Here is a 27841-nt window from a genome sequence, read left to right as displayed (position 1 = left end):
TCTGTGATTCAAGTCGTTTTCTGAGAAAAATAAATAAAATGCTACATATTTTTATCTCTGGTTCTACAGCATTAAAAAAAAAATTGTAATTGGTAGTTTTACCATCCCTCTATTAAGAAAACCAAACTATCACCTATATCTTATAAATATTTTCTATATTCATTAGATTTGGAAGACATTATTGAAAACAAAATGAATGTTGCAATAACATATCATAAAGTTGGTGCACACACCCTGAGGCAAAAAAAAAAATGGGGAATAGAGAAACAGCAAAACCTTCATTTACTATGTCTGCCAAGCAATAGGTTGGCAGTTTTTTGTTTTTTGTTTTTTTAAGGAACCATTTATGTGATTGCTTGGTCATTTTAGATACAGATAAAGAAAATAAAGCTTTCTTATTACCTCTTAGTATCGCCTTAGCCCATCACTTTGGATTACTAGCGTGTTGTGTCATACTTTCATAAGCGGACCTCATTCATTTAGGTCTCCAAACTCCTTATGGTATTGTTTTCACCTTACAATTGAGGAAACTGAGAGTCAAAGAAGATAATGGCTTTGCAGGGGTCACTTATAGTGAATACCTGGCAGGGACAGGTGTCCTGACTTTTGGAACAGTGCCTTTTGGTCTGACTTTTAAAATAGCTTGCTGCCTCTATGCCATAGTAACCCTCAGCAAAATGTCTCACCTTTTTTTGTGTCCCCTTCTTCTCACTGTAAGTGATCCACAATACCCACACTCCACTCTCTCATCTTCTTAGTCTACCTTAGTATATTAGTTCTTGTTGTGTAATAAATCATCCTAAAGTTTAGTGGCTTAAAATTACAAACATCAATGAGTGCTTTGGAATCAATTGGTCAGCTGGGGGTTCATTGATGTGGGTCAGACTTGGCTGAGTCCACCTGGGTTCACTCATGCCTCTGCGCCAGCTGGTATGTCAGCTGGGGGCTGGCTGCTCTAGGGAGGGCCCCCTACTGGGGTTGAACATTGACTGACTATTGATTAGGGACGTAGACACGAGCGCAGCAGGGTTGTGTGTGTCCCCATCTGTCATCACCCAGCAGGCTAGCCTGGGCTTGTTCTCAAAATATTTCATAACCAGAAGCATGTCATACTTTTTGAGGCCTAGTCTTGGAACTAGCACACTTTCACTGAATTTGTAGCCTGAATTCAAGGGGATAGGGAAATAGACTGTTCTTCCTAACAGGAGGAGGTACGAGACTACCTAGCCAAGGGCACGGATACAGGGAGGAGTAAGCAAGCGTGTCCATTTTTGCAATCTGCCATACTCCAATTACTTCCAAATAACTTGTCTGATACATTCATATTAAGATAATAATAATGTAATCATGTATACCTTTCCAGGAATATCTGCTTTGGGCAAAAATAAACCTGTGATAAGAATATTTAAAGGAATGGCAGCATAATGCTGTCTTGATGAAGAATTATGTATTTTTTTATTTTGTTGCCTGTGCATTTGGTGTCATAGCCAAGAAATGACTGCCAAATCCTACCACCATTTTTTTAATACCCAGACTATTAAAAGAAAAACTTCAGCTGAACTGAATTTAAAGGAGCTTAATTTAGTAACGAATGATTGAATCAGGCAGCCCCCAGAATCACAGCAGATTCAGAGAATCTCCAGGGATGCCTCGTGGTCAGAACAAATTTATAGACAAAAAAACGGAGTGGCATATAGAAATCAGAAGTGAGATACAGAAACAGCTGAATTGGTTACAGGTTGTCATTTACCTTATTTGAACACAGTTTGAACACTCAGAAGTGTATGACTGGTTGAAGTATGGCTTATGGCATTGGCCAGGACTCAGCTATTGTTACAGGCACATACTCCTAAGTTCAGGTTTCAGTCTTGTCTACCCACTAAGTTGGGTTGCAGTTCACCCACAAGGACTCAAATGTAGAAGTACAGAGTCCTTCTCAGGCCATATTTAGTTTGCTTTAACACTGTTGACCCTGGGCCAGGGAGCTATTCTGTAGCAGGTGAGTTTTTCCTTACTTCTCCAAGTTAAAGCACACTCTGACGTACTTCACCACCAATTTTGTATTGTTATAAAATACAAGTAATATAAAATTTTACCATTTTAGCTATTTGTAAGTGTACACTTCTGTGGCACTAAGCACATTGTCATTGATGTGCAGCTGTCATCATATCCACCTCCAGAATTTTTTCATCTATCCCAACTTTATATCCATTAAACACAAATTCTCCATTCTTCCCTCCCCTCACTCTGGCAACCACCATTCTACTTTCTATCTTCATGAATTTCCCTCATGTAAGTAGAATCACACAACATTTGTTCTTTTGTGACTGGCTGATTTCACTTAGCATAATGGCCTCAAGGTTGTAGATAAAAGTCATCAAACTCTGTAAAATATTTGAAGAGATTTATTCTGAGCCAAATATGAGTGACCAATGGCCTATGGCACAGCTCCAGGAGATTATAAGAACATGTGCCCAAGGTGGTCAGGCCACAGCTTGGTTTTATACATTTTAGGGAGATATGAGACATCAATCCATACACATAAGATGGGCATTGCTTCCGTCTGGAAAGGGGGAACAACTGGAAGTAGGGGCTTCCAGGTCGTGGGCGAATTCAAGCTTTTCTGATTGGCAATTGGTTGAAAGAGTTATTATCTAAAGACATAGAATCAATAAAAAGGAATATCTGGGTTGTAGAGACCAAGGTTCTATTACGCAGATGAAGCCTCTGGGTAGCAGGCTTCAGAGCTCTCATCAGACCTAAAAAGGTACCTGAGTCTTAGTAAATTCTCTCCTGGATCAGGGAAAAGACCTGGAAAAGGATGGAGATTCTCTACAGAATGTAGATTTTCCCCATAAGAGACAGCTTTGCAGGGCCATTTCAAAATACGTAAAAGAAATAGGCCAGGTGTGGTAGCTCACACCTGTAATCCCAGCACTTAGGTAGGCTGAGGTAGGAGGATCATGAGGTCAAGAGATTGAGACCATCCTGGCCAACATGGTGAAACCCTGTCTCTACTAAAAATACGAAAATTAGCCGCTGAGATCATGCCACAGTATTCCAGCCTGGTGACAGAGCAAGACTCCATCTAAAAAAGAAAAGAAAGAAAGAAAGAAAGAAAGAAAGAAAGAAAGAAAGAAAAAGAAAGAAAGAAAGAAAGAAAGAAAGAAAGAAAGAAAGAAAGAAAGAAAGAGAGAAAGAGAGAAAGAGAGAAAGAGAGAAAGAGAGAAAGAGAGAAAGAGAGAAAGAGAGAAAGAGAGAAAGAGAGGAAGGAAGGAAGGAAGGAAGGAAGGAAGGAAGGAAGGAAGGAAGGAAAGAAAGAAAGAAAGAAAGAAAGAAAGAAAGAAAGAAAGAAAGAAAGAAAGAAAGAGAAAGAAAGAAAGAAAGAAAGAAATGGGGGTAAAATAGTTTGATTCCTTTCAGGGCCTGCTATCTGTCATGCGATGCTATACTAGAGTCAGGCTGGAATTTGGTGTCTTATTGCTATAAAAAGTCTGTTTTGTCAGTCTTCAGATCTTTGTTTTAATGTTAATGCTGGTCAGTTGTGCCCTAATTCTAAAGGAAGGAGGGTATAATGAGGTATGTCCCAACCCCCACTTCCCATCATGGCCTAAATTAGTTTTTCAGGTTAACTTTGGAATGCCTTTGGCCTAGGTGAGGGTCCATCAGTCAGTTGAGGGACTTAGAATTTTATTTTCGGTTTTTAAGGTTCATCCATGTTGTAGTGTATATTGAAATTTCCTTCCTTTTTAAGGCTGAATAATATTCCATCATATGTATATACTCTATGTTGTTTATGCATTCATCCACTGAGGGACACAGGTTTCTTCCACCTTTTGGCTATTATGAATAATGCTGCTATTATTGAATGTAAGTGTACAAATATCTGTTCAAATCCCTGTTTTGAGTTCTTTTGGATATGTACCCAAAAGTGGAATTGCTAGACCATATGGTAATCCAGTGTTTAATTTTTTGAGGAATCTCCATGCCATTTTCCACAGTGGCTGCACCATTTTACATTCCCACCAGCAATGCACAAGTGTTCCAATTTCTCCCCATCTTTGCTAACACTTCTTTTCTTTCTTTTTTTTTTTTAATTATAGCCATCCTAATGGATGTGAAGTAGTGACTCATTGTGGTTTTGATTTGCATTTTCCTAATGATTAGTGATACTGAGCATCTTTTCATGTGTTTATTGGCCATTTGTGTGTCTTCTTGGAGAAACAGCTATTCAAGTCCTTTGCCTATTTTTTAATCAGGATGTTTATTTTTTGTTGTTGAATTGTAGGCATTCTTTAAATACTCTGAATCTCAATCCAGATATATGATTTACAAATATTTTCTCTCATTCCATGGGTTGCCTTTCACTCTGTTGATAGTGCATGTTGATGCAAAAAATTTTTAATCTCAGCCAGGCATGGTGGCTCATGCCTGTAATCCCAGCACTTTGGGAGCTGAGGCAGGCAGATCACTTGAAGTCAGGAATTCAAGACCAGCCTGACCAACATGGTGAAACACCATTTCTACTAAAAATACAAAAATTAGCTGGGTGTGGTGGCATACGCCTGTGGTTCCAGCCACTTGGGAGGCTGAGGCACGAGAATCGCTTGAACCTAGGAGGCAGAGATTGCAGCGAGCCGAGGTCATGCCACTGCACTCCAGCCTGGGTAACAGAGCAAGATTCTGTCTCAAAAAAAAAAAAAAAAAAACACACAGCTTTTAATCTTGGTGAAACACAATTTATCTATTTTTTTCTTTTTTTTTTTTTTTTTTTTTTTTTTTTGANCGGGTTCACGCCATTCTCCTGCCTCAGCCTCCCGAGTAGCTGGGACTACAGGCGCCCACAACCGCGCCCGGCTAATTTTTTGTATTTTTAGTAGAGACGGGGTTTCACCGTGGTCTCGATCTCCTGACCTTGTGATCCGCCCGCCTCGGCCTCCCAAAGTGCTGGGATTACAGGCGTGAGCCACCGCGCCCGGCCTATCTATTTTTTTCAATGCCTATGCTTTGGTGTCATATCCAAGAAATTATTGCCAAACCCTGCCACCAATTTTTAAATACCCAGCCTGAATCCATTTAAACTGTTTAGTGAATGACTTAAAGAATTTTAAAGTGAGATATTTCTATTCAACAATGTACTTTTATAATTATGGGAGATGTTAATAAATATCCATTCATGGCCAAAGTTTTTTCTCAGTCTTCATTTTCCTGATTAATGCCAAGTACATTAGATGTAAATAGGAAGCATGGAAATAGTACATTGTATTGTACCTCAATTGTTTCCCCATGAGGGATCGTGATCAAAATTATTACCAATTGCCTCTCTTAGGAAAAGAAAATTCTTAACTGATTAAAGACCATGGATATTATATATCAACTATATAATGAGTTTTCAACTTTTTACTTCATTTAAAAAATACTAAATTTCATTTCTAAATACTAAATTTCATGCTATACTTGAGTCAGGCTGGAATTTGGTGTCTTATTGCTACAAAAATCACATATAACAAAGCTCTAAAACTTCAAAGACATTTTGCATTCTGAAAAGGGTTCTTTGTGGTTGCAATGCTCATTTGAAATTCAAATAACTTCTTGGAATTTGAAGCTAGCTAGAAGTTACGTACTGTAGAATAAGAGGGAGATGATCCTTTGTATCATTGCTAATTTATACTAATAGAAGATATTATACTTTTGGACCTAGATGGGAGCAACAAATGCATCTTTTGAAATCATTAAATAATACATGAGCTATCCATGATAAACATCTTGGGCAATGTGTAAGAACTTACCTTTTAACTTCTATAGTTCTTGTGTTAGATGATTATATACTTTTTCAAGCAAGTGTTTGTTAAATCTTCAATTTTATATTGCAGTAGATGATGCAGAAGACCCAATAGAAAGAAGCATAAGACTTGGTTCTTTTCCCTCAGAGAATTTGAGCAAACATGATAATATTAAAGAATAAATAGGCCGGGCGCGGTGGCTCAAGCCTGTAATCCCAGCACTTTGGGAGGCCGAGACGGGTGGATCACGAGGTCAGGAGATCGAGACCATCCTGGCTAACACGGTGAAACCCCGTCTCTACTAAAAAATACAAAAAACTAGCCGGGCGAGGTGGCGGCGCCTGTAATCCCAGCTACTCGGGAGGCTGAGGCAAGAGAATGGCGTGAACCCGGGAGGCGGAGCTTGCAGTGAGCTGAGATCCGGCCACTGCACTCCAGCCTGGTCAACAGAGCCAGACTCCGTCTCAAAAAAAAAAAAAAAAAAAAAAAAAAAGAATAAATAAGGGAGGCTTACCATTTAGAATCTGAGAAAGTCAAGATGGGCCGAGGTGGTCTGAGGAGGTCTCAAGGAGATGGACCTCTGCAGGCCAAGAGGGCGAGGTTTGGTTGGAGTGAGTGAGAGGTGCACCTGCACGACCTAGGAGAGCAGTGACATGAGAAAGTGTCACATCTGGCTGGAGGATAGCACGTGCCACATACCTGAGATAGAGGAAGCACATTAAAAGTAAGTTATGGACAGAGGGCTGGGTGAGGACTAATTGTGGTGAGCTGGTATAGTAGTTTATTGTTTGATATAGTAGACTGTAGAGAATCATTGTAGGTTTTTGACCAGGGGAGTAGTAGGAAAATTTAGCCCATCTCCAGTGGAGATCATAGAGCCTTAGAAGTAAAGGGATTTCTGGAAACATCTTATCTAATATCCCATTTTTACTTAGGCCAGAGAAGTGAAATAACTTGCTCAAAAGGTTACCCAGTTAGAAAAGAGCAAATCTGTGTCTCAGATTTATCCTTTACCTTGTAGTCCGATTATCTTTCTTTCATATCACAGTCCTCCAAAACCTATTAGAGAAAAGAAAATAAAAAGAAAGGATACATAAGAAGCAGCATCTTGATAGGAAAAAGCCAAATAAATATTTTATTTATATTAGTAAATGAGGCAGGCAAATATCTAGAGAATTCATAGAGGACCAAGTGATTTCTTAAAAATAGTGTCTGAAAAAAGTGAAAAACTAATTCTAATTAAATCATATTAATAGGTATTTATGGTATTAATTGGTTATTCTACATTACTATAAGAATGTGTAATTTTTATCAAACCTACCCTAGCAAATGGGTGCTAAGCTAAAGCTGAATTACTGAACAAATGAATGAATACCTAAATTTGTCTTTTTTCTTCCAGTAAATATCTTACAAGTATTATTTAAGGAAAACATTTTCTTTTACAGATTCACCTTTTTGGAGTTTTGCTGGCCATTTTAGGAAACTTGGTGATCAGCATTTCTCTAAATATTCAGGTAAGAAAAAAGCTTATTTTTCTAGCACTGTAGATTAATCTAGGGACACATTATGACTCTCATGGGCCTTGGAAACTTTTGTCTTTGTGGCTCTTTTCTCCATAAAAATTATAAAAATATATATATTTTATGACCTCATTGGTGTAAAGAGAAATATAATGCAAGCTGGAGTGCATTCATTTTTCTTCTTCTTCTTCTGATTTTAAAAGAAATTAATTTTGGGGGGTGTGGAGTGGGCTCTGACAGTATTGTAGACCCTAGGTAAGGGGCCTATGGTGTCACTGGTTTGATTTGCAGTACTTTGATTTCTTTCATAGCCTTCACCTCAGGTGGGATATGGATACTTTTTAGAAGCAGTTCATAAAAGTACAGATTATAGGGTTTTTTTCCCCTTTCTTTAAAATGCTCTTAAATATGCCAGTATAGACTAATGGTCTTGAGGAAAGAATGTAGAATACAAAATAGGAACTATAATTGAACATGAATTAGAAACCTGAATAAATTGCTGATTTGCTAAATGCAAATTGAAGGAAATATGAATTTTTAACCAAATCAGGAATTAAATAAACCATTTTAAATCATTTAATGAATCAGTTTGAATTAGAATCAAATTGCTGCAGTCTCTAAAATGATTTGAATCAAAATAAACCTGAACATCAAAATATCTCCCAGAATGTTATATGGTAATTCCCTCTTAACCTCAGGGGATAAATTGCAAGACTCCCAGTGGATGTCTGAAACTAGAGCTAATACTGAACCCTATTCAGTATATACTATGTTTTTCCTATACATACATACCTATGATCACATTTAATTTATAACTTAGGCACAGTAAAAGATTAATAACAATAACTAATAATAAAATAGAACAAGTAAGTAAGATAAGGGTTACCTGAACACAAGCACTGTGCTATTGCAACAGCTGATCTGATAACCGAGAGGCCCACTGAATGACTAAGGGACGGGGAGCATCTGTAGCCTGGACACATTGGACAAAGGGAGGATTCACATACCAGGCGGGACAGCAAGAGATTTCATCCTGCTACTCAGAAGAGAATGCAATTTAAAATGTATGAAATGTTTATTTCTGGAATTTTCCATCTAATATTTTCTGACCATGGGTAACTGAAACCACAGAAAATGAATCCGTGGATCGAGGGGTGACCACTATATTTGTTTATACAAATCTTTGCTAGAAAATGACCTAGTATAATTTTCAATAATTCCCCAAAAATGTATTTGTTCTTTAAAAAATACAAAAATAAATTAGTGTTCTTATAAAAAGAATTAAAGGAATACAAAAGAAAAAAAGTGGCATTCCCTTCATAGCTCAGAATGTTTTCTTATTTATCTTCTGATTTACTTTCAGAAATATTCTCACCTTCAGCTGGCACAACAGGAGCACCCAAGGCCATACTTCAAGAGTGTGCTGTGGTGGAGTGGTGTCCTGCTGATGGCCGTGGGAGAGACGGGGAACTTCGCAGCCTATGGATTTGCTCCCATTACTCTGATCGCTCCATTAGGCTGTGTGTCTGTTACAGGTAAGCTGTTGTGTGTTTTGACAAACAGAAACTTAATGAGCAGAAAAATTGGAGAAAAACACACAACTGAAACAACAAATGCACCAAAAAAGAAAGTCTATTGCCTGGTTTCTTAGCACATTAACATGGAACAATTATTCTGCTAATTTCAGCGATCCGTTGTCACACTGTCACATTAACTATAGAAACTTGCAGTTTGTGACTCTAACACTTATCTGTGAAAGCCTGATGCCTGAGTCTTAATAAATTAACAGTGACAGAAAATGTTATACTATGCTTGTAATCATTAATGAGTTACCTAAAAGCATTTGTAATGCAATGTTTTATTCATATGTTAAACTGATAATACCTGTGATTAGAGTCTTTGATGTCTGGTCTTGACTTCATAGTTTAGTATCTGTTTGACATTAAGAATTAAATATTGGTTATTCTACATTACTGTAAGAATGTGTAATTTTACAGTAATGTCACAAATATCTACTTTGAAATTTTATGTAATTTACTAAATACATTTAGAAAACAGAAAATGAGATGTTGTGAAAGACTTTAAAAAAAAAAGAGCAAAAATCACTGCTAAAAAGGAGAACAAATTCTCTAAGCCCTGTTAAAATCAATAAAATCTTTTTGGTTTTACTCTTTATCTGTTGCTATGGAAACAGGATGTTTCTAAATTTGCGTGAATTTAGAAACTTCATTGAAATAGAAACAACTTGATAGTCATTATCTGTTAACAACTAGATCAAGCATATCACATGTTTACATATCCCAATTTAAATGTTCCTCCTAAACAACTATATGATATTCTTAAAGAAAACATCATTTAAACTGAAACAATGCAGATTCAAAGATAATTTTATTTTATTTTGTAAGTCATTTATCTCAATCATTTAAAATATTTTATTTAAAATACTTGAATGAGGTATAACAGAATATTTAGCAAAAAAAACTTACTTTGCTTTCTAGAAATAGCCTACTTAAAAGAGCCATCCTGTTACTACTCTGAAGAGGCACACAATTTATGTAATCATTTACTGTTTTTAACATTCCAATAGAATAAGCAAATTGGGTAAACCTCACTTTCTATTTAGTAAACCACATAACATGTACATAGACATTTTAGACATTTTATGTTTTCAAAATCTAAGAAATAACAGATAAAAGATCTAGTTATATGGTGAACTTGGGATCCCTCCAGACTCTTGCTGTCTTGAAAATATTGTTTTATTCTCCAATAATGACTGTGTTTGTCATGCTGATCTTTAGTTTTGTTCCTTACTTTATGCTATTTCCATGAAATAGCCAGAGAAAAATGTGTCCGGGCATATTAGATAGATAACTGGGGAAGGCAGGTGGTGAGTGCACCATATGGTATTGAAATTCCCCATTTATCTCACGTCTCCTGGTCCTGGGAAGTCTTTTGCAGGAGTGGGGTATAAGAAAAAGGGTGCTACCCCAGGTGGTTCAGACAAGGGGAAATATTGTTGTAAAGATCAGAGATTTCACAGAAATGAGATATAACCAGACCTCATGGGGCCTGAAGTGAGAATGGGGCAGTTTTCAGGACTTCAGAGTCAGCAGTCGTACCCTTCCTAGACCTTCAGTGAAGCTGCCTGTGAGTCTGCCTATGTTGGCAAGACTTGATCCAAGCTCTCATTAAAAACTGAAAGCTGAAGCTTTCCAAACTTCCACTCAGAAAGAGTGTCCTATTCTCCCAAGTCCCCTGCGAGCCGGTCCACCCACCTTCAAACTCGGAGCCCACTGCCTTGACAGATGGGCTTTTTCTTCATGCTATAGATTATTTTTCTTTGTGTGCTGTTAGCCCCAATTAATGTTTCAGCTTCAGAACATTTTTAGTTACCTCCCTCTCTGTCCATCTGAAATGATTCAAAGATGTGAACTTACAGCCTCAAACACAACTCATTTCCTACTTTACAATCTTTGCACACAGTAATGTATGTTCATAAATAGTATTCCCACAGCAGTCCTGAGCTGGATTTAAGTCATTGTAAAGCTTTGTGGGTGGGTGAGGGACTGCTGGTGATGGAGGATTTTCCCTAGAACAAACCCCTGCTACCCTGAGATTCTTTATAAAGATCCTAGAAACTCTAGAGAATTTGAAGGAAAAGGGAAAGTATAAACCAGATGTGTCTTATGTCTATGTCTAAAGATGAAGCAGAAAATCCACACTTTTCTATGTTAAAACTTTTTTTTGGTATCATTTCTTGGGAGCTTTAAGAAATCAAATCTCCCATTGAATTTGAATAAAAAATAAGACCTGTTGCAGTGTTGCATGGGAAATTGCAGAATCTTTTCTGATTTTTCTTCTGTCTTTTGTTGCTTTTCTAAGAGAAGGAGACAGAGAGAGAAACTATTAAAATCCAGAACACTTACAATAGTTTTAGCCCTTAAATCCAAGTGTGTTAAGTCCCTTAAGTCTTTTATCTTCCTCCCTCTCCTTAGACAGTCTGGTTCACACCAACACATTCTGCTCCATTTTTCCTTTCCAGAAGTAGGGAGAGACAGTGCAGGTAAACACGTGGACTAGTTTTACTACACTGATGATTGCTAATATGCCAGACCTGCTATTTTGTCTCACATAATCAAAATTCCTGCTCCTTTTGTATACTTTGAGTATAATATATATTTGTATACTTTGAGTACAATATATTCAATTAAATATTAAATATAAATTAAATATATAATATTTAATATATTTATGTTTAATAAATACAATTTTATTATTGTATTTAACATATTTAATATAATTGTATTATACTTAATATAATTATATTGATTATATTTAATATATATTTAATATATTGATTATATTTAATAAGATATTAAATTTTATTTTGTTATATATTTAATATATATTAAATATAGTTCTATATTAATAGATACCATACTAATTGAATATGTATTCAATTAAAGTATGCATGTCATATGATTGACATATATATGTCTGACATATATGCTAGTCACATATAGGACTCATTTGTAAGAAGCACCACAGTTAGCAATATGGGCATTTCAGCTTGCCCTCTACCCATGTTTTCCTGCCTTGAAACATCTTTCTTCTGTGATTTTTTTCCCCTCTCTCTGTGTGTCCTGCTGTTCCTCACTGACATACTCAGCTTCAGGCAGCATTTGTCCAACATTAGTTTTACAGGTAGATTCATAGGTGTTCTAAGAAACAAAGAATTCCATAATCAAACAGCATTCTGCAATTTGGGGTTTTAAAGGTGACAGAGGTTTCATTAGTGTAGAGCTTCTTGGGGCCTTAAGACAGGCCCATGCACACTGTGAATCGTGAGAGGCAGATGCAATACGCCAGGTCTCCAAAACATACTGAGCGCATCTGAGATTCCCTTGATTGTATCTCAAGGCAGTTCTGCAGAAAACCCTTTAGGGAATTCTTAAGGCAAAGCTCACAGGCAGTCACATCGTGCTAGAGACTCAGCCTAAATAACCCGTCTATGCCTCACCGTGAAGACGGCAAAATGGGGAATGATCTCAGTGCACAGGGATGCCCAGGCCTGGGTCCAGCTTTTTGAGAGAGTCAGAACCTTCGTATCCTTGTGTCATCTTTTAATTTTACTTTGTTTTTCTCACTGGAAGTCTTTCTCAATGAATAATAGGTCCAAAATCTATTCTGACTAAAACGCGAGTTATACTAGCAGTGTGGTTAATTCTAGATGTGGATTTGTGTAATTCAGAAAGCTTAATTAATGCTTTTCAATTTCACCTAGAGGCTAGGTTCAATACTCGCCCTAATAAACCAGGGCAGCAGAAAGGTCAAGAGCTCTAGGACCACACTGCCACGGTTCAAATCTCAGTTCTGCCATTGGCAAGCTCTGTGACCTTGGGCAAATTATTAAAACCAGTTTATGCCTCAGATCCCTAGCCTGTAAAATGGGAGTGAAGTAGTTTCTGTATTAGAGGTCGTTGTGGGGAAGAACTGAGTAAACTCAAACATCTAAGGACAGTGTTGGGTAGATAGTATTTGACATAATGACAACACTGGCTATCGTCACTATGATTTGTGATTATTAGTGTGTAGAAAAATAAAATACCTTATTCTTTATAATGGAGCATACTTTCATGCCTCCAAAGATGGCTGATGGTTAAATTCTCTAAAATGGAGAAATCAGTTCAAGAAAGGCTTTTTATTGTTATTATCCACGCAGTGGTTAAATTTATGGAGAGCAGAAAAGTAGGATCCTCACTGCTCATTTTTCATCTAATTAAGTAGCAATTACCTTCAACCCCCTCGCATATTCCCTACCAAAACACAGTGGAAAATAGAAGAATTTCCAAATAACCTACCAAGACGAAATACATTTTAAAAACAAATACAGGAGTTTGTCAGAGGAAATGCTTAGAAAGCTAGATGTGTATGCAGTTTTCCATCTTCGTGCTCTGGTTTCAAAGAGCTTGTGTTCTCTTGTTCATTAACTACATAGAGAGGCTGAATGGCAGATTCCTTTCAGATCAATGTGATTTGAGGATATGTTTTCTGGGAAACTATTAATATACTAGATATCCAGTACAAAGACATAGGTTAGCTATTCTGTGGAGTTTGTAATAAAATTTCAAACTACTGCTAATCCTTCGTGTCTCAGGTAAACCCTTCCTCAGGAGGCCTTCCCTGGCTTTTAGACTAAGGCAATTAAACAGGCTTGTTCTCTGCTCCCTTCACACCCTACGCAGGCCTTCCTCTCATCTGTGTGGTGCCGTTTTGTGAATTAGAAAAAGAGAGCCCTTTCTCAAAATACTTTATTTCTGTCTGTCTGCAGATGATTGTAATGCATTAATTTTGTTAGAGGAGGACACTCTGGCAACATCTGTCAGAGAATTGTGTTGAGAAATACACAAATCAACAAGGTGTGAGACGCGGATGGTGCCACCTCAGATGTGGAGACTTTCTGCATTCCAAAACTTACACAGCCTGTCCAACCACACACAGCGACCCTGCCCTGTGCTTCCCCTTTGGCACCTCTCAGCATGCTCACAATGACCTGTTTCATGTCCTTCCTCACCATTTAACTGAGACCCAGGGGACTGGTGACTGACTACGTGTCTTGTTGCTTGACATTTGCCCTTCCTGGAAGAGCATGGCACGAGGAAATCACACAATGCAGCCTGCAGAATTGGTTTGAATTTGAATTTTGATAAAACAAGGATAGGATATTCCGTTCTAGGGTGTTGGAAGAGATAAATGCTTGCTTAAAAGATTTCAATTTCTAATGAAGCATGGTGGTTAAACAGTTCATTGCAAGAGACTCATGAATATTCATGCTTGTGAACACTCATAGGGCTATACGCCTGTCCTTTGGGAATTGAGTTCAATTATTTGTGCATCTCCAAAGCGTGGGCTTACATTTAATGTTTTCCTTTTTCTGTTTATCCCCATGACTGTGATCTATGCTATGCCTAAACATTTAAAGATGATTAAAAACAATGAAGTTATCAACAGTCGAAAGAATTGAAGCCACATGGAATTACATAGCTTCATGGCAGACTTCTCTCAGTATAAAATTAACTTGTCTATGGAGCAGCAAGGAAGTGGGATATGGAGGGAGATCGTTGCAGGGGCAAGGAGAGAGGGAGGGAGAAATAGAACATGATGGAAGCACCGGTGACATTTTTCAGTTCTATGCCTCTGAGTATATTGATTAAAAGTAACCAGAAAAGAGTGCAAGAACATATCAGCTTTTTCCAAGTTAAATTCAGGCAATACTTTAGACAAAGTAATAAAGGTAAGAAACTAATATTGAATGAGCATCCACTGTGCCAGGTATGAGACACATAAACTCATTACCTCAATCATTGCCCAGCTGAATGGAAATGAGTAATAAATAGATTGACTTTGGGATAAATTATATTAAATTAAGCACTTGAAATTTTGTATGGAAAGATAATAGCAGCTAGCAGCAAGATCTCTGTGGCCCTAGAATAAGTTCCTAAGAGAAGTAGTCGCTCTGTTACTAATTTGTATTAAGGTTGGAGAGCTAACTGCACTAAGAAAATGAGGAGAGCGTGAGTCTGATAAGTCTTTTCCATCTCTAATTTTCCCCAATATGCTGGGTTTTGCTCAAATCAAAATTCATGATGTGGAATACATGTTGTTTTGTGTGTTTCTGTGGTGCTGTTATGAAGCCCTAAACTGAAATGTATCTGTAATCCATTAGACGACGGTCATAGCAGAGCCAGGAAGCCCTGGTGAGGCCTTTTGGAATTCCAAAGAAATCATGTCAAGCAGAAACTTTGGTCTCCAAGATTTTTATTAGAAACAAATGAAAGGAAACATAAACAGACCAATGAGCAAGTGACCCATGGCGTTACCCAAACCTAGATGCTGCGAATTCTGTTTGTCCCTTAGAGCAATGTGCTTAGTGCCAGCCTGGATGAGGTCACCGGAACTCTAAAACCTCACAGGATGCCTGTGATAGTGTCACTTCACATGGACATTGATTTTAATGTTCAAGATATGCAGAAAATATCACTTTTCTTAGTGGCTTGCTGAGTTATCTGCTTTTGCGTGTTTGTCCAAAAACCGGCCTACATAAAATGTGTGAAACTCTGAAGTTTTAATTTTATGTCCGTTCATACACTCTCAGCAGAAAGCATTCCTGAAGCCTAAACGCTTTATTTGAAACATCTTTTCCACTCATCCTTATTTTTTGAGCATGCCACAAAGTATTTCTAGAGAGGCTGCTAATGGTGAAGTAACACACAATTAAATTTGTAATACAGAATTAATCTAGTTGGTGATAGTATTTTTACTTTTTTGGAGTCTTTTCAACTTTAATCATTAATGCATGCCAAGAAAAACGTAGAAAAGAAAGGATTATTGTTCTTAATCCAGGTAAGTTCCCTCGTTTGAAATTATGCAAATTGTCTCTGAATGACAGTTCCTTCTTCGTTATCTTCAGTAAATGACAATAGCAATTTTTTAATCAACATGAATTACTTGACACTTCTCTTCCTGCCAACATGAATGGTAGAACTTTTCTCTCTGTAAGATGACATTTTTCAAACTGTCATATCCTCAGATATTCAAACCTTAATTCCATGGAATACATTGTAATTGACATACCTCTTTTCCTAAAATTCTACAACTAATGGGGAATGATAATTACATAGCAGTGCCTCAATATGGTTAGAGTTGACTCAGCCTGTGAGCACGCTCAATGTGTCCACGTGTTTGAAGCCTGATTGTGACTGACATGAAAGTGTTTTTGTGGTTTGCTTTTTAGCAGTACAATAAAGTTGCCATTATAAGTGGTCAGAAACCACAAGCCAGATATTTACATGTGAGGCTCTGTTTGTATCATCATTATGTAAATATGTTATTTTCATGTCATGGTTTTTTTTTTTTTTTTAATCTTCTACTTTCCTATATTATAAATATACATCATGGTTTCTCCTTATATCACAGAGGTGACACAATAAATTGAATGTCCAGGAAATGAAAATGGATGGAATTTTTATTTGTAGGCTAGATCAGAGTTCACAAACTTGCCTGTAGACCAGAGTTGGCCCACGTTTTGACTGGCTCAAACAGTGCTTTTAAAGAATACTAATTAATTTCCTATGGGTAAAAATTAGACAATAACACACACAAAAAAGCTGAATTTTTGGCTAAAGAATCAGATTTGGTAGTGCTGGATTTGCAGTTGGCTAAGGCTGATTCAGGAGTGCCACCTTTCACTGATCTTGAATAGTTCACCATGGCCCCACAGCCCCTCACCACCATGGCCAGCACCCCCCATCACTACAGCCCACCCTCTCATCACCACAGCCCACCCCTCATCATCACAGCCTAGCCCCATTACTATGCCCACTCCCTCATCACTAGAGCCCACCCTCACATCATTATAGACTACACCCCATCACCACACCCATCCCACTCATCACCAGAGCCCACCCCCTCATCATTACAGACTACACCCCATCACCACGCCCACCACCCTCATCACCAGAGCCCACCCCTTCAACATTACAGCCTACCCCCATCACTATGCCCACTCCCTCGTCACTAGAGCCCACCCCCTCGTCATTACAGACTACGCCCCATCACCACGCCCACCCCCCTCATCACCAGAGCCCACCCCCTCATCATTACAGCCTACCCCCATCACTATGCCCACTCCCTCATCACTAGAGCCCACCCCCACATCATTACAGACTACATCCCATCACCACGCCCACCCCCTCATCACCAGAGCCCACCCCCTCATCATTACAGACTACATCCCATCACCACGCCCAGCCCCCTCATCACCAGAGCCCACCCCTTCAACATTACAGACTACACCCCATCACCACACCCACCCCCCTCATTCACCAGAGCCCATCCCTCTTATTACTATGGCCCACCCCCCTTATTTTATTTTATTTTTTTTGTCTTCAGAGGATTACCTTAAAGGCCCTTATAGGCATTTGAGTTTCTAACCTGTCAACCAAATGTACTTTTTCTCCCCAGCTGAATCAGATAAGAATATCATATCCGTAATAACATTTGAGTAAGGTAAAATTAATTGATTGTCTTAGCTTTGGGTTACATTTGTCTTTAAGAAGTGATAATGAAGGGTAAAAAAAACAGAGAGAAACAAAAGTGAACAAAATCATTTAAACAGTTATTGAAATCATTTAAACATACCCTAAACATTTAAACAGTTATTGAACAGTCTTCTGTACCATTAAGCTTTTAATAAAAAATTATTATTTTAGGGGAAGAGAGTTTAAGTAAAAAGCACACATATGTCTTAATATTACATATTTAAAAAGGGAATACCCATTTACCTATTATTCTACAGACACAGGGTTCTAAACTGACATGTAAAAAGCTGCCCTTGAGCTAAATTGCTAACAGAGAAGTGTGGTATTTAACTTCTCATTTACTAATCCTCATTAGTAGCTATTACAGAAGAACCCAAACCAAGTATTTACAACTTTTCTGAATAGTCATGCATCAGATTAATTTATGGTTGGCTTTTTCTCTCTCATGACCTGCTATGGGTCTTAGAGCATCAAATAACTCTTCCATAATAACAGCTGGTCTTGGACTGAGTCTCATAAACTGAAGGATATCAGAGAGTATGTGAATGAAGGACAAACCGAGAGTTGATTCCTAAGTAAATCAAGACGCACAAGGAAGCACAAAACCAAGACACATACCTCGCTCTGGGACTGGCACCCTCCCCGACGTCATTGGAAGGCACGGGAAACTTGCTTGGTCTTTTACCTGAATCCAAATGCCCATGTATAGGTTTCCTTATGTGAACCTTGATCAAAATGAATCTCCATTTTGATTGCCAACCTAAATGAATTTCCATTTTGATTGCCAACCTAAGTGACACTTAATAGCCACAAGGAGAACAGATGACTCACCAGTAGGAATCAGTCCACTGCAATTGCTGCTGAGAAGCTTCCTGACCTTAAAGCATTAGAGCTTCAAGGGCAACTGGATACATTAAATACGTTAGACTGCCCCATGGAGGTACCATTTTGCACCAGAGGAAAGATTAGAAGAAGGTTGTATGTCCTTTCCCCTATGGATAGTATTCCTGCTGTCTTCCCCCGCCCCACCCCCCATGACTTCTACAGAACCACTCTTTGGATTTTGGCATATTATCTTTTCAAAATTTTTTATTTTTTAATGTAATTTTAAAAATTGTTTTAATTGACAAATAATTTTATATGTTTATGGGGTACAGTGTGGTGTTTTGATAGACGTATATGCTGTAAAAATATTACATCAGGCTAATTAACATATTTATCATCTCATCTACTTCTCATTTTGTATGGTTAAAAATATTTAGCCAAAAGACCAGGCGCTGTGGCTCACTCCTGTAATCCTAGCACTTTGGGAGGCCAAGGCGGAAGGATCACGAGGTTACGAGCTCAAAACCAGCCTGGCCAACATAGTGAAACCTCATCTCTACAAAAAATACAAAAATTAGCCGGGCATGGTGGTGGACTCCTATAGTCCCAACTACCTGGGAGGCTGAGGCAGGAGAATCGCTTGAACTTAGGAGGTGGAAGTTGCAGTGAGCCGAGATCGCCAATGCACTCCAGCCTGGGCAAGAGAGCCAGGCTCCGTTTAAAAAATAAATAAATAAATAAAAATTAGGGTGGGTACAGTGGCTTTTGCTGTAATCTCAGCACTTTGGGAGGCCAAAGTAGGAGGATCAGTTGAGCCCAGACGTTTGAGACTAGCCTGGGCAACACAGTGAGACTCTGTGTCTACAAAAAATTGAAAAACTATCCAGGCTAGTTTTTAGTACATGGTATTGCCTATAGTCCCAGCTCCTTGGGAGGCTGAGGTGGGAGAATCATGTGAGCTCAGGAGGTTGAGGCTCCAGTGAGCCGTGACTGCGCCACTGCACTCCAGCCTGGGTAACAGAAGGAGACCCTGTCTCAAAAAAAAAGAACTTTTAAAATCTACTATTTTAGGAATTTTGAAATATGTATTACTGTTAACTTGGTCACCATGCTGTGCAATAGACCACTAAAACTTATACCTCCTGTCTAAATAAAATTTGATAAATTGGTATATTATCAATGGTACATTACCTTTCACCTTTTATACCATGGTATACCAATGGTATATTACCTTTCACCTTTTATTTTTTAATGCATTATGGCCATTGTGGTCTAGTGCTTGACTCTGGAGTCACTGCGTGACATTGTGTAATAAACTTAAACTCTCCAAGCCTCAGCTTCTTTACCTGTAAAATGAGCATAACAATGCCAACTATCTCACTGAGATGTTGGGAGGATAGAGTTAATTATTCCATGTCAAACCCTTAATAAGTAGAATATTCAGCCACCATTATTATGTATAAATTTTCCTGTCATGATCATTGTATCAATATAATATTCTACCTCCTTCAACATAATAGCATAAAATTTTCAATATCACTATGTAATTTTCCATAATAAATTCTATTAGCTGCATAATATTCTACTGATTATTGCTGAACATTTAGATTATTCCAGTTTTCCACTATGAAAAATAATTTTGTAATTGACACCTTTAGGCTTGAGACTCTCAGTTTTTTGGAATGCTTCCTTAGAACAGTTCACAGTTGCAGAATTACTAGGTCAAAGAATTTGAACTGTTTGATGCTGTTGATAGATATTGTAAAATCACTCATCAGAAAGTTTGCATCAATTTACAAAGACACTAGCAATGTGAGGGCGTACTGACTTTACTTCTTCCTTGTCAATACTCAGCCTTAAAATTGCATGTGGAAAAGAGCACCTGGCTCTAAATTATCTTTATTACTGATGATTTGGACTTGCCCGTATGTGTTTGTCTGCTCTCATTTTTGAATTCCTTGTGTTCCTGCCCATTCATTTATCCACCGGGGTTGTGTTTCTTTACCTACTGGTGGGTATACCTGTTCACACGTATCATCACTAAGTAAAGGAAAGATGCTGTGTCAAATAATCTTGGTGCTTTCAGTTATACCTGCACACATAGACCATGGTCATCTTGGAAAACAGAGGACCTGTCTCTTTTCCCTCAAATACTGAAAGCCACCTGGGAAAACACAAAGAGCACAGCTTGATCCGTGCACTCTTATTTCTAATAACTGACTGTTTATAAAATGTTCAAGCAAGGAGAATAATTAGAAAGGATGAAGCACAAATGCTTCCTTTCACTGGTTGAGGAAATAAAACTGAGGCTAGTGTGTTAACATGTGCTGTATTCCATAGCTGGTTCTGGAAAGAGCAACACTCAAACCCAGGTGTTCTATACCCCAGCCCAGCACCCAGCCACCTAGGCAGTATTGTGGAACTTCAGTTCTTCAATAGGACCTTCTTCTTTTCACCTGGAGTGATACTCTGAGTAACAAAACAGTAGGGAAGTCTTTTTGGCTAATTCCTGTCCGTATTCCACTTCCCAGCATCCTCGTGAATCAGCCTCAGCCTTTCCAACTGAGCATTTCCTTAAGGATAATGAAATAAGAATGAGTTGAAGACAGCTCAGCTCAGATTAGACCCCCTTTTGCAAATTTTGTATATCGGCCCCAAGATAAGATGATTCTTGGGTAACTGCAATGGCCATCAATTGTTGATAAGCTTATGGGGAAAGGGTGTCACATTTTATAAACATTTCCCACCTGCCAAGAATAACAGTTCACTGACTATGGGCAGTGAGTTTTGACTGGGAAAATAGCCTGTCTCAAGTAGGGACATTTTATTAACCTGCTAGGACTACTATGTGCTTAGGAGAGCTCGCATCTTCCTCCTGGTTTTTCTTACATCAATTTTCCCCCCTGAAAAGGTACTTTTTAATAAAGCACCGAGATCAGTGAGCACTCTCTGTAAACCAGTGCCTTCTGAAGGCCAGAGGGAAAAGCATTCATGAGTCTCTGCCCAAACATGTCTCAAACCAAAAATGCACATACAATTGATTGCTTAAGTAAATATCCAGTCATAACTATAGTTTCATCATAGCTAGTACAAATCTTTTTAATTTTGTACTAGCTATGGTGAAACTATAGTTATGACTGGATATTTACCTAAGCAATCAATTGTGTGTTCTGTTTTCATGCTTTTTAAATGATTAATCTTGAAATGCTCTATTTTTGAATATTAAATTTTACTATAGGAATAAAAGTATAATAGATTTCCCCCTTTTCTAGGTGTTCATTAGGCAATGGTTATTGTTATAGCAACTACTAAAAAGTGTTGAACTTGACAGACCTCTGATTACAAACATATATGAGAGTACTTCAGTTTACATTTTTCTCGTTTGAAAAATTTACTACTCTACTTAAAAGTCATGTTATTAGCTATTGCTCAATACTGCCTTTTTGCTCAGCGCAGCTCTCATTTTAGCATGTTTTGCAAGATAAATGAGTTGAAAGTAAATGTATCGTAATAGAATGTTCTTTTTTATTGCCTTTTTTACTAGATAAATAAAACTAAAATATCTTTTTGTTCTATTACCTAAAAATTTTGTAGAAAATCTCATGTTCTCTTAAAACAGAAAAAAAATATATTATTAGCTGAATATGGAAGTGCATTAGACTTCTATTATCTTTCAGAAAGGAAGAGTAGCATATTTATGTTTCATAAAATTCTGACAATTATTTTATAGCAATTGATATAATTTGATACAAGTAGTGTACTTCCAGTTTTTCGTTACCAATTATGTCCTTTTTGCTTTTAGCAATGAAATTATTTCCCATATAACATTTTCCCCTCTTCCTTCTGAAAGTAAATGTATTAAGAAACTGTGGCTTAGCAACAAGAAAAGTAAAATGATGTTTTCTTACTTCAAGGGAGCCAATGGGGTATAGTGTACTAGAAAGAGCTCTGGACTGAGAGTAAGGAAATATGGGTGCCTGTTCCAGCTCTGCTGTAATGTAAATGTGTTTTAAATGGATGGCTCAGTGAATAGACAAACAAATTCTTTGGACCTCAGTTTCCCAATTTCAAGTTTAGAACCTGGAGTGGATTATGTCTATGTCTCCTACTAGCTTAAAATCTCCTCATTCCATGTAAGCAATGTTTCCCTTCTTACTATAATCCTTTGTTGTGAAATGGTCACCTCAAGGATTGTTAGAATGCAACACATTTGGGATGTGTTAACGCAGCAACACTTCACCTATTTTTATTGCTAATCTATCTCCTACTTAGAAACATCCCTTACTTAATTACACAGGAAGTCTGGGATTGGAGGGTGGGGTAGGGGTTCAGGTTTTTAATACCTTTTCTCATGCTCTACCATGTGAAATTAGTTTCCCTGGATTATTTTGGTTCAAATCTGAAACAGAAAATTTGCATACATTTTTATACCTATCCCAAATTCATTTCTTAATTTAATGAGCCATGTAGTCATGCATTAGTTTATCTACAAAAAATCTTGCTTTAATGTTTTGAAACCACAACACTCAAACTCATGCCTGATGAGCATTTCCCAGGCCTGGTTTACTCTGTGTGAAGCTTCCTTTCCTATAAGTAACCTGCCCAGGAAAAGTTTTGAAGGACAAAGATCAACCAGAATGAGAAAAAGCTAAGTTGAGACAAAAAAAAAAAAAAACCCAACAGAGACAAATAGCATCCCATCTTATCCCGCATGAGGGTTTCTGGTGTGGACTTATTTTGTTTTCAATAAACTGCCAAAATATCAGATATAGTCACATTCAAATTTAACCACACCATCTGTTTAATGGATTATTATACCATTAAAATTATGTCTATGAAGAATTCTTGATGACATGGCAAATTGTAATGTGTTGACTGAGGAAACTGAGAAAATAAATTTGCCACTAAAGTTTGATCTCAACTGAAGAGAAATAAAAACACCAATATATTAACGGCAATTTTCTTTACAGGATGATATTATTTTATGATCAAATGATCATACTGTACTTTTGCTTTTAAAAAACAAACAGCAAATCATTTTTGTTAAAAATTTACAGCATATATTATGTTGCATATTTTTTTGTATTATTACAATTTTGGATTTTCCCATGCCTATACTCATAGAGAAATGGCCCCATAAGAGGAACAACTCAGAGAGGTTCAGTTTAACCCTGATACCTGAGGTGACAGTAGCAGACCGTGCATCGACTGTATGGGAGAGAGTCCAGTAGTGTCACTAATGGGAAGGAGAACAGCTGCAAGGCTGAGATCCCATACTCTCTCATTTCATTTAATGAGCATTTATTGAACACTGTTTATGTGCTAGATACAGCTACTCACTGGAGCTCTTAGAAGAATAAGAAGACGTATCTGAGATTAAAAGGAACTGATGGTCTTTCAGGGGAAGACAGGCATATAAATCTAGGTGTGGTGAAAAAGCTATATACAGGGGTCATCAGAGCATACGGGTGGGGTGATCAGCTCAGCCCAGGGGAATCCAGAAGTGACACTTGAGTCTAGAGCTGGTCACAAGGACAGGGGCAGAGCTGGACATGTATAAGCCACATGAAACTGCATTGGTGGATTCTGGGAATTATAATTGAGCATGAAACTGCACGGTGGATTCTGGGAATTATAATTACTTCAGTAAGGGTGGACTACAGATTATCAAAGAAATAAAGACAAATGTGACCAAAGCATCAGAAGCAAAATCATAGCTCTTCGAGTGTTCAGCTTGGTAGTGTGACCTTTGTCCTGTAGACCAGCCACTTAGGGGTTGAAAGCAGTGTATTTACATCAGATTTGCATTTTAGAGTGATTACTCTGGTGGTGGTATGGGGAAAGGGGAAAAGGGGGAAATGCGAGGTCAGAGAGAAGCTAATGGTCCAAGCCAGAGGAGAAGCTGCCCTGAGCTTGGGACAGGGCTGGTGATCACAGGAATGAAGATTCGGGAACAGACCTAACAGAGAGGGAAATAAGGCTGGTTGCAGTGGCTCACGCCTGTAATCCCAATACTTTGGGAGGTCAAGGCAGGAGGATCACTTGAGCCCAGGAGTTTGATGCCAGCCTGGGCAACATAGTGAGACCCCATTTCTACAAAAAAAAATTTTTTAATTGGCTGGGAGGGTGGCGTAAGCCTGTGGATCGTTTGAGCCTAGGAGTGCAATGTTGCAGTGAGTTATGATCTTGCCACTGCACTCCAGCCTGGGCAAAAGAACAAAATCCTGTCTCAAAAAAAAAGAAAAAAATAGAGAGTGGACTACAGACTTTGACCCAGTGACCTGTTGGATGTGGATCGTCAAATAGAAAAGAAATAGGAGAAGTCCTGGGATTCTGGTGTTAGTAAGTAGATACAGGAATTGTCAGAACAGGAATTATGGGAGGAAATGCTGGGAAATCATGAGTTTCAGTTTAGCACATATTTAAAGTTCTTCCTGTCCTTTCTTTCTTTCTTTTTTTTTTTTTCTTTTTTTTTTTTTTTGAGACAGGATCTCCTTCTGTCACTGAGGCTGCAGTGCAGTGGTGCCATCATGGCTCACTACAGCCTCAACCTCCCAGGCTCAAGAAATCCACTCACCTTAGCCTCCCCAGTAGCTGGGACTACAGGCCCATGCCACCATGCCTGGCTAATTTTTTGTATTTTAAGTAGAGATGGGGTGTTTCACTATGTTGCCCAGGCTTATCTTGAACTCCTGGACTCAAGTGATCCTCCCAAAGTGCTGAGCCTTACAGGCGTGAGGCACTGCACCCTGCCCCATCCTTCTTTCTTTCCTTCCTTTCTATCTCTTCCTGTCTTTCTACCCCTTCCTGCTCTGCCTTTCTTCTTTCTTTCCATTCGTTTGTTCTGTCATTTAGTAAACCTTTATTAAGCCCTCACAATATACAAGACACATCCGTTGTAAACCACACCAATTTTCACATATCCTCAGCCACAGGGGGAAGAAAGGCCTTTTTATAGCCACAACTGCTGAATGTCTCTGATCAGGACATAGCTCATCAGGCGTAAGACACAAATTGCTTAACTTCTTTCAAAAGGCATTGCGTAATAGACACTTTTATATTGGAACTACCACTAATGGCCATTTTCTTTCTAGGTAGTGCCATTATTTCTGTTACATTTCTGAAAGACAATTTGAGAGCCTCAGATTTACTAGGTAAGTAATTATTTAATTCATGTAATTTCAGCGTTGCTTGATCAGGAAATAAATAATACTATCCGTAAAAAGTATGTGCAATAAAAACTGCAAACAAATTACTGAAATGGGTGTAAGTCTCATTTAGAGACAAGCATTATTCTGTCTTGGAGCTGCCATCTCTTCTCACATGAAATACTTCCATTTCTATTGTGACCACTGCTAAACGTGATCAATTTTTGCTATAGCAAATTATTAATTAATAATTATAATGAATTATTATAAAATAATTGATAATGGATTATTATATTAATCAATTGAGTGGATTATATTATTATAATGCATTGAATTATAATTTCATGTCATTTTATTATTATAATAACCCATTAAAATACAAATACTTTAGGCACTTTAAATAAAACAATGCCTCCCCTCTTCCAGGGAGCTCATATTTTTTTTTAAATTTGAGCTCTAAATGTGACACTAGTGTTGGTATGTTGAGCATTTGTATATTTTATAATGGGTCTTTATAATAATATTAATGTTATAAAATTGTATGAACACAATAAAATTCAATGAAAACATCTGTGTTACCTAATAGACTACCACACTCCAAAGGATATATTTGTCATATTGTTACAAGAAAGTATTGCATAAAAATGAAAACCACAAAAAATTTGCTGCACCAACTAACTACAATTTATATTTGGCTTTTCCCAAAAGTAGCACAGAACATTGTTCTTAAATATTTTATTTGGACATATAGTTATTAATGGAAAATGACAGTAGCCTTCCTGGCTGTAAGAAACATTTCTGATGTATGGCAAAGCCATCATTTATGTATTGCATTTTCCAGCTATTGTTGGACATATCATTGGTGAGAAGAATTATAGAGAATCATATTTTCTTCTGTGACAGAATCCTGTTTGAATTGCTGCTGACATATGATAATGAATACAAATACTTTAGGCACTTTAAATAAAACAATGCCTCCCCTCTTCCAGGGAGATCATATTTTTTAAAATTTTGAGCTCTAAATGTGACACCAGTGTTGGTATGTTGAGCATTTGTTTTCCCTGATCATGTTTCCCTTGAGCATAATGTCTTGAAAATGTTTTCTCTTTTTCTTTTCCTCCTTGGTTTGATTCTGCTAGCAGAGTTTTTAGTCAACATGGTCAAATTTTTCATGGTTAAATGTTTTTCTAAATGCATTCATATGTGGATTCTATCTCTCCCAATATAATATTTTTCTATACCCTTTTTAATATAATGTGGTTTGTAGAATCATTTGGGGAAGATGTATGGACTCAGAAATAAGAATGGCCAATGCCTGATGCAGTGGCTGATGCCTGTAATCCCAGCACTTTGGGAGACCGAGGCAGATGGATTGCTTGAGTCCAGGAGTTCCAGACCAGCTTGGGCAACATGGCAAAACCCCATCTCTACTAATATATATATATATATATATATATATATATAATAGCCAGGTGTGGTGGCATGCACCTGTAGTCCCAGCTACTTGGGAGGCTGAGGCAGGAGGATCACCTGAGCCTGGGAGGACAAGGCTGCAGTGAACCAAGATTGCACCACTGCACTCCAGCCTGGGCAACCTGAGTGAGACCCTATCTCAAAAAGAAAAAAAAATGGTAATGACCATCGATGCTAGAAAGAAACTGCATCAACTAATGAGCAAAATAACCAGCTAACATCACAATGACAGGATCAAATTCACACATAACAATATTAACCTTAAATGTAAAAGGGCTAAATGCACCAATTAAAAGACACAGACTGGCAAATTGGATAAAGAATCAAGACCCATCAGTGTACTGTATTCAGGAGACCCATCTCACATGCAGAGACACACATAGGCTCAAAATAAAGGGTTGGAGAAAGATCTACCAAGCAAATGGAAAACAAAAAAAGGCAAGGGTTGCAATCCTAGTCTCTAATAAAACAGACTCTAAATGAACAAAGATCAAAAGAAACAAAGAAGGCCATTACATAATGGTAAAGGGATCAATTCAACAAGAAGAGCTAACTATCCTAAATATATATGCACCCAATACAGGAGCACCCAGATTCATAAAGCAAGTCCGTAGAGACCTACAAAGAGACTTAGACTCCCATACAATAATAATGGGAGACTTTAGCACCCCACTGTCAACATTAGACAGATAAATGAGACAGAAAGTTAACAAGGATATCCAGGACTTGAACTCAGCTCTGCACCAAGCAGACCTAATAGACATCTACAGAATTCTCCACCCCAAATCAACAGAATATATATTCTTCTCAGCACCACATAGCACTTATACCAAAATTGACCACATAGTTAGAAGTAAAGCACTCCTCAGCAAATGTAAAAGAATAGAAATTATAACAAAGTGTCTCTCAGACCACAGCGCAATCAAACTAGAACTCAGGATTAAGAAATTCACTCAAAACCACTCAACTACATGGAAAATGAACAGCCTGCT

At 37.8% G+C, this 27841-nt stretch overlaps 1 protein-coding gene across 3 annotated transcripts in view; it reads left to right on the top strand.

Annotated features, from left to right (window-relative positions):
- The window catches only part of NIPAL2 (NIPA like domain containing 2), a 101202-nt gene that overhangs the window by 27156 nt on the left and 46205 nt on the right, over nucleotides 1-27841 (top strand). For all 3 annotated transcript variants that reach the window (XM_025395251.1, XM_025395253.1, XM_025395252.1), the window contains exons 2-4: nucleotides 7229-7297; nucleotides 8667-8838; nucleotides 25323-25382. In XM_025395251.1, coding sequence (XP_025251036.1) covers nucleotides 7229-7297; nucleotides 8667-8838; nucleotides 25323-25382 — 301 coding nt within the window. The remainder of the gene's footprint in view (nucleotides 1-7228; nucleotides 7298-8666; nucleotides 8839-25322; nucleotides 25383-27841) is intronic.

Source organism: Theropithecus gelada, chromosome 8 (genome assembly GCF_003255815.1).
Source record: "Theropithecus gelada isolate Dixy chromosome 8, Tgel_1.0, whole genome shotgun sequence".
NCBI lineage: Eukaryota > Metazoa > Chordata > Mammalia > Primates > Cercopithecidae > Theropithecus > Theropithecus gelada.
The sequence above is the reverse complement of the archived record's forward strand: the minus strand, read 5'-3'. Positions and strand labels throughout refer to the sequence as shown.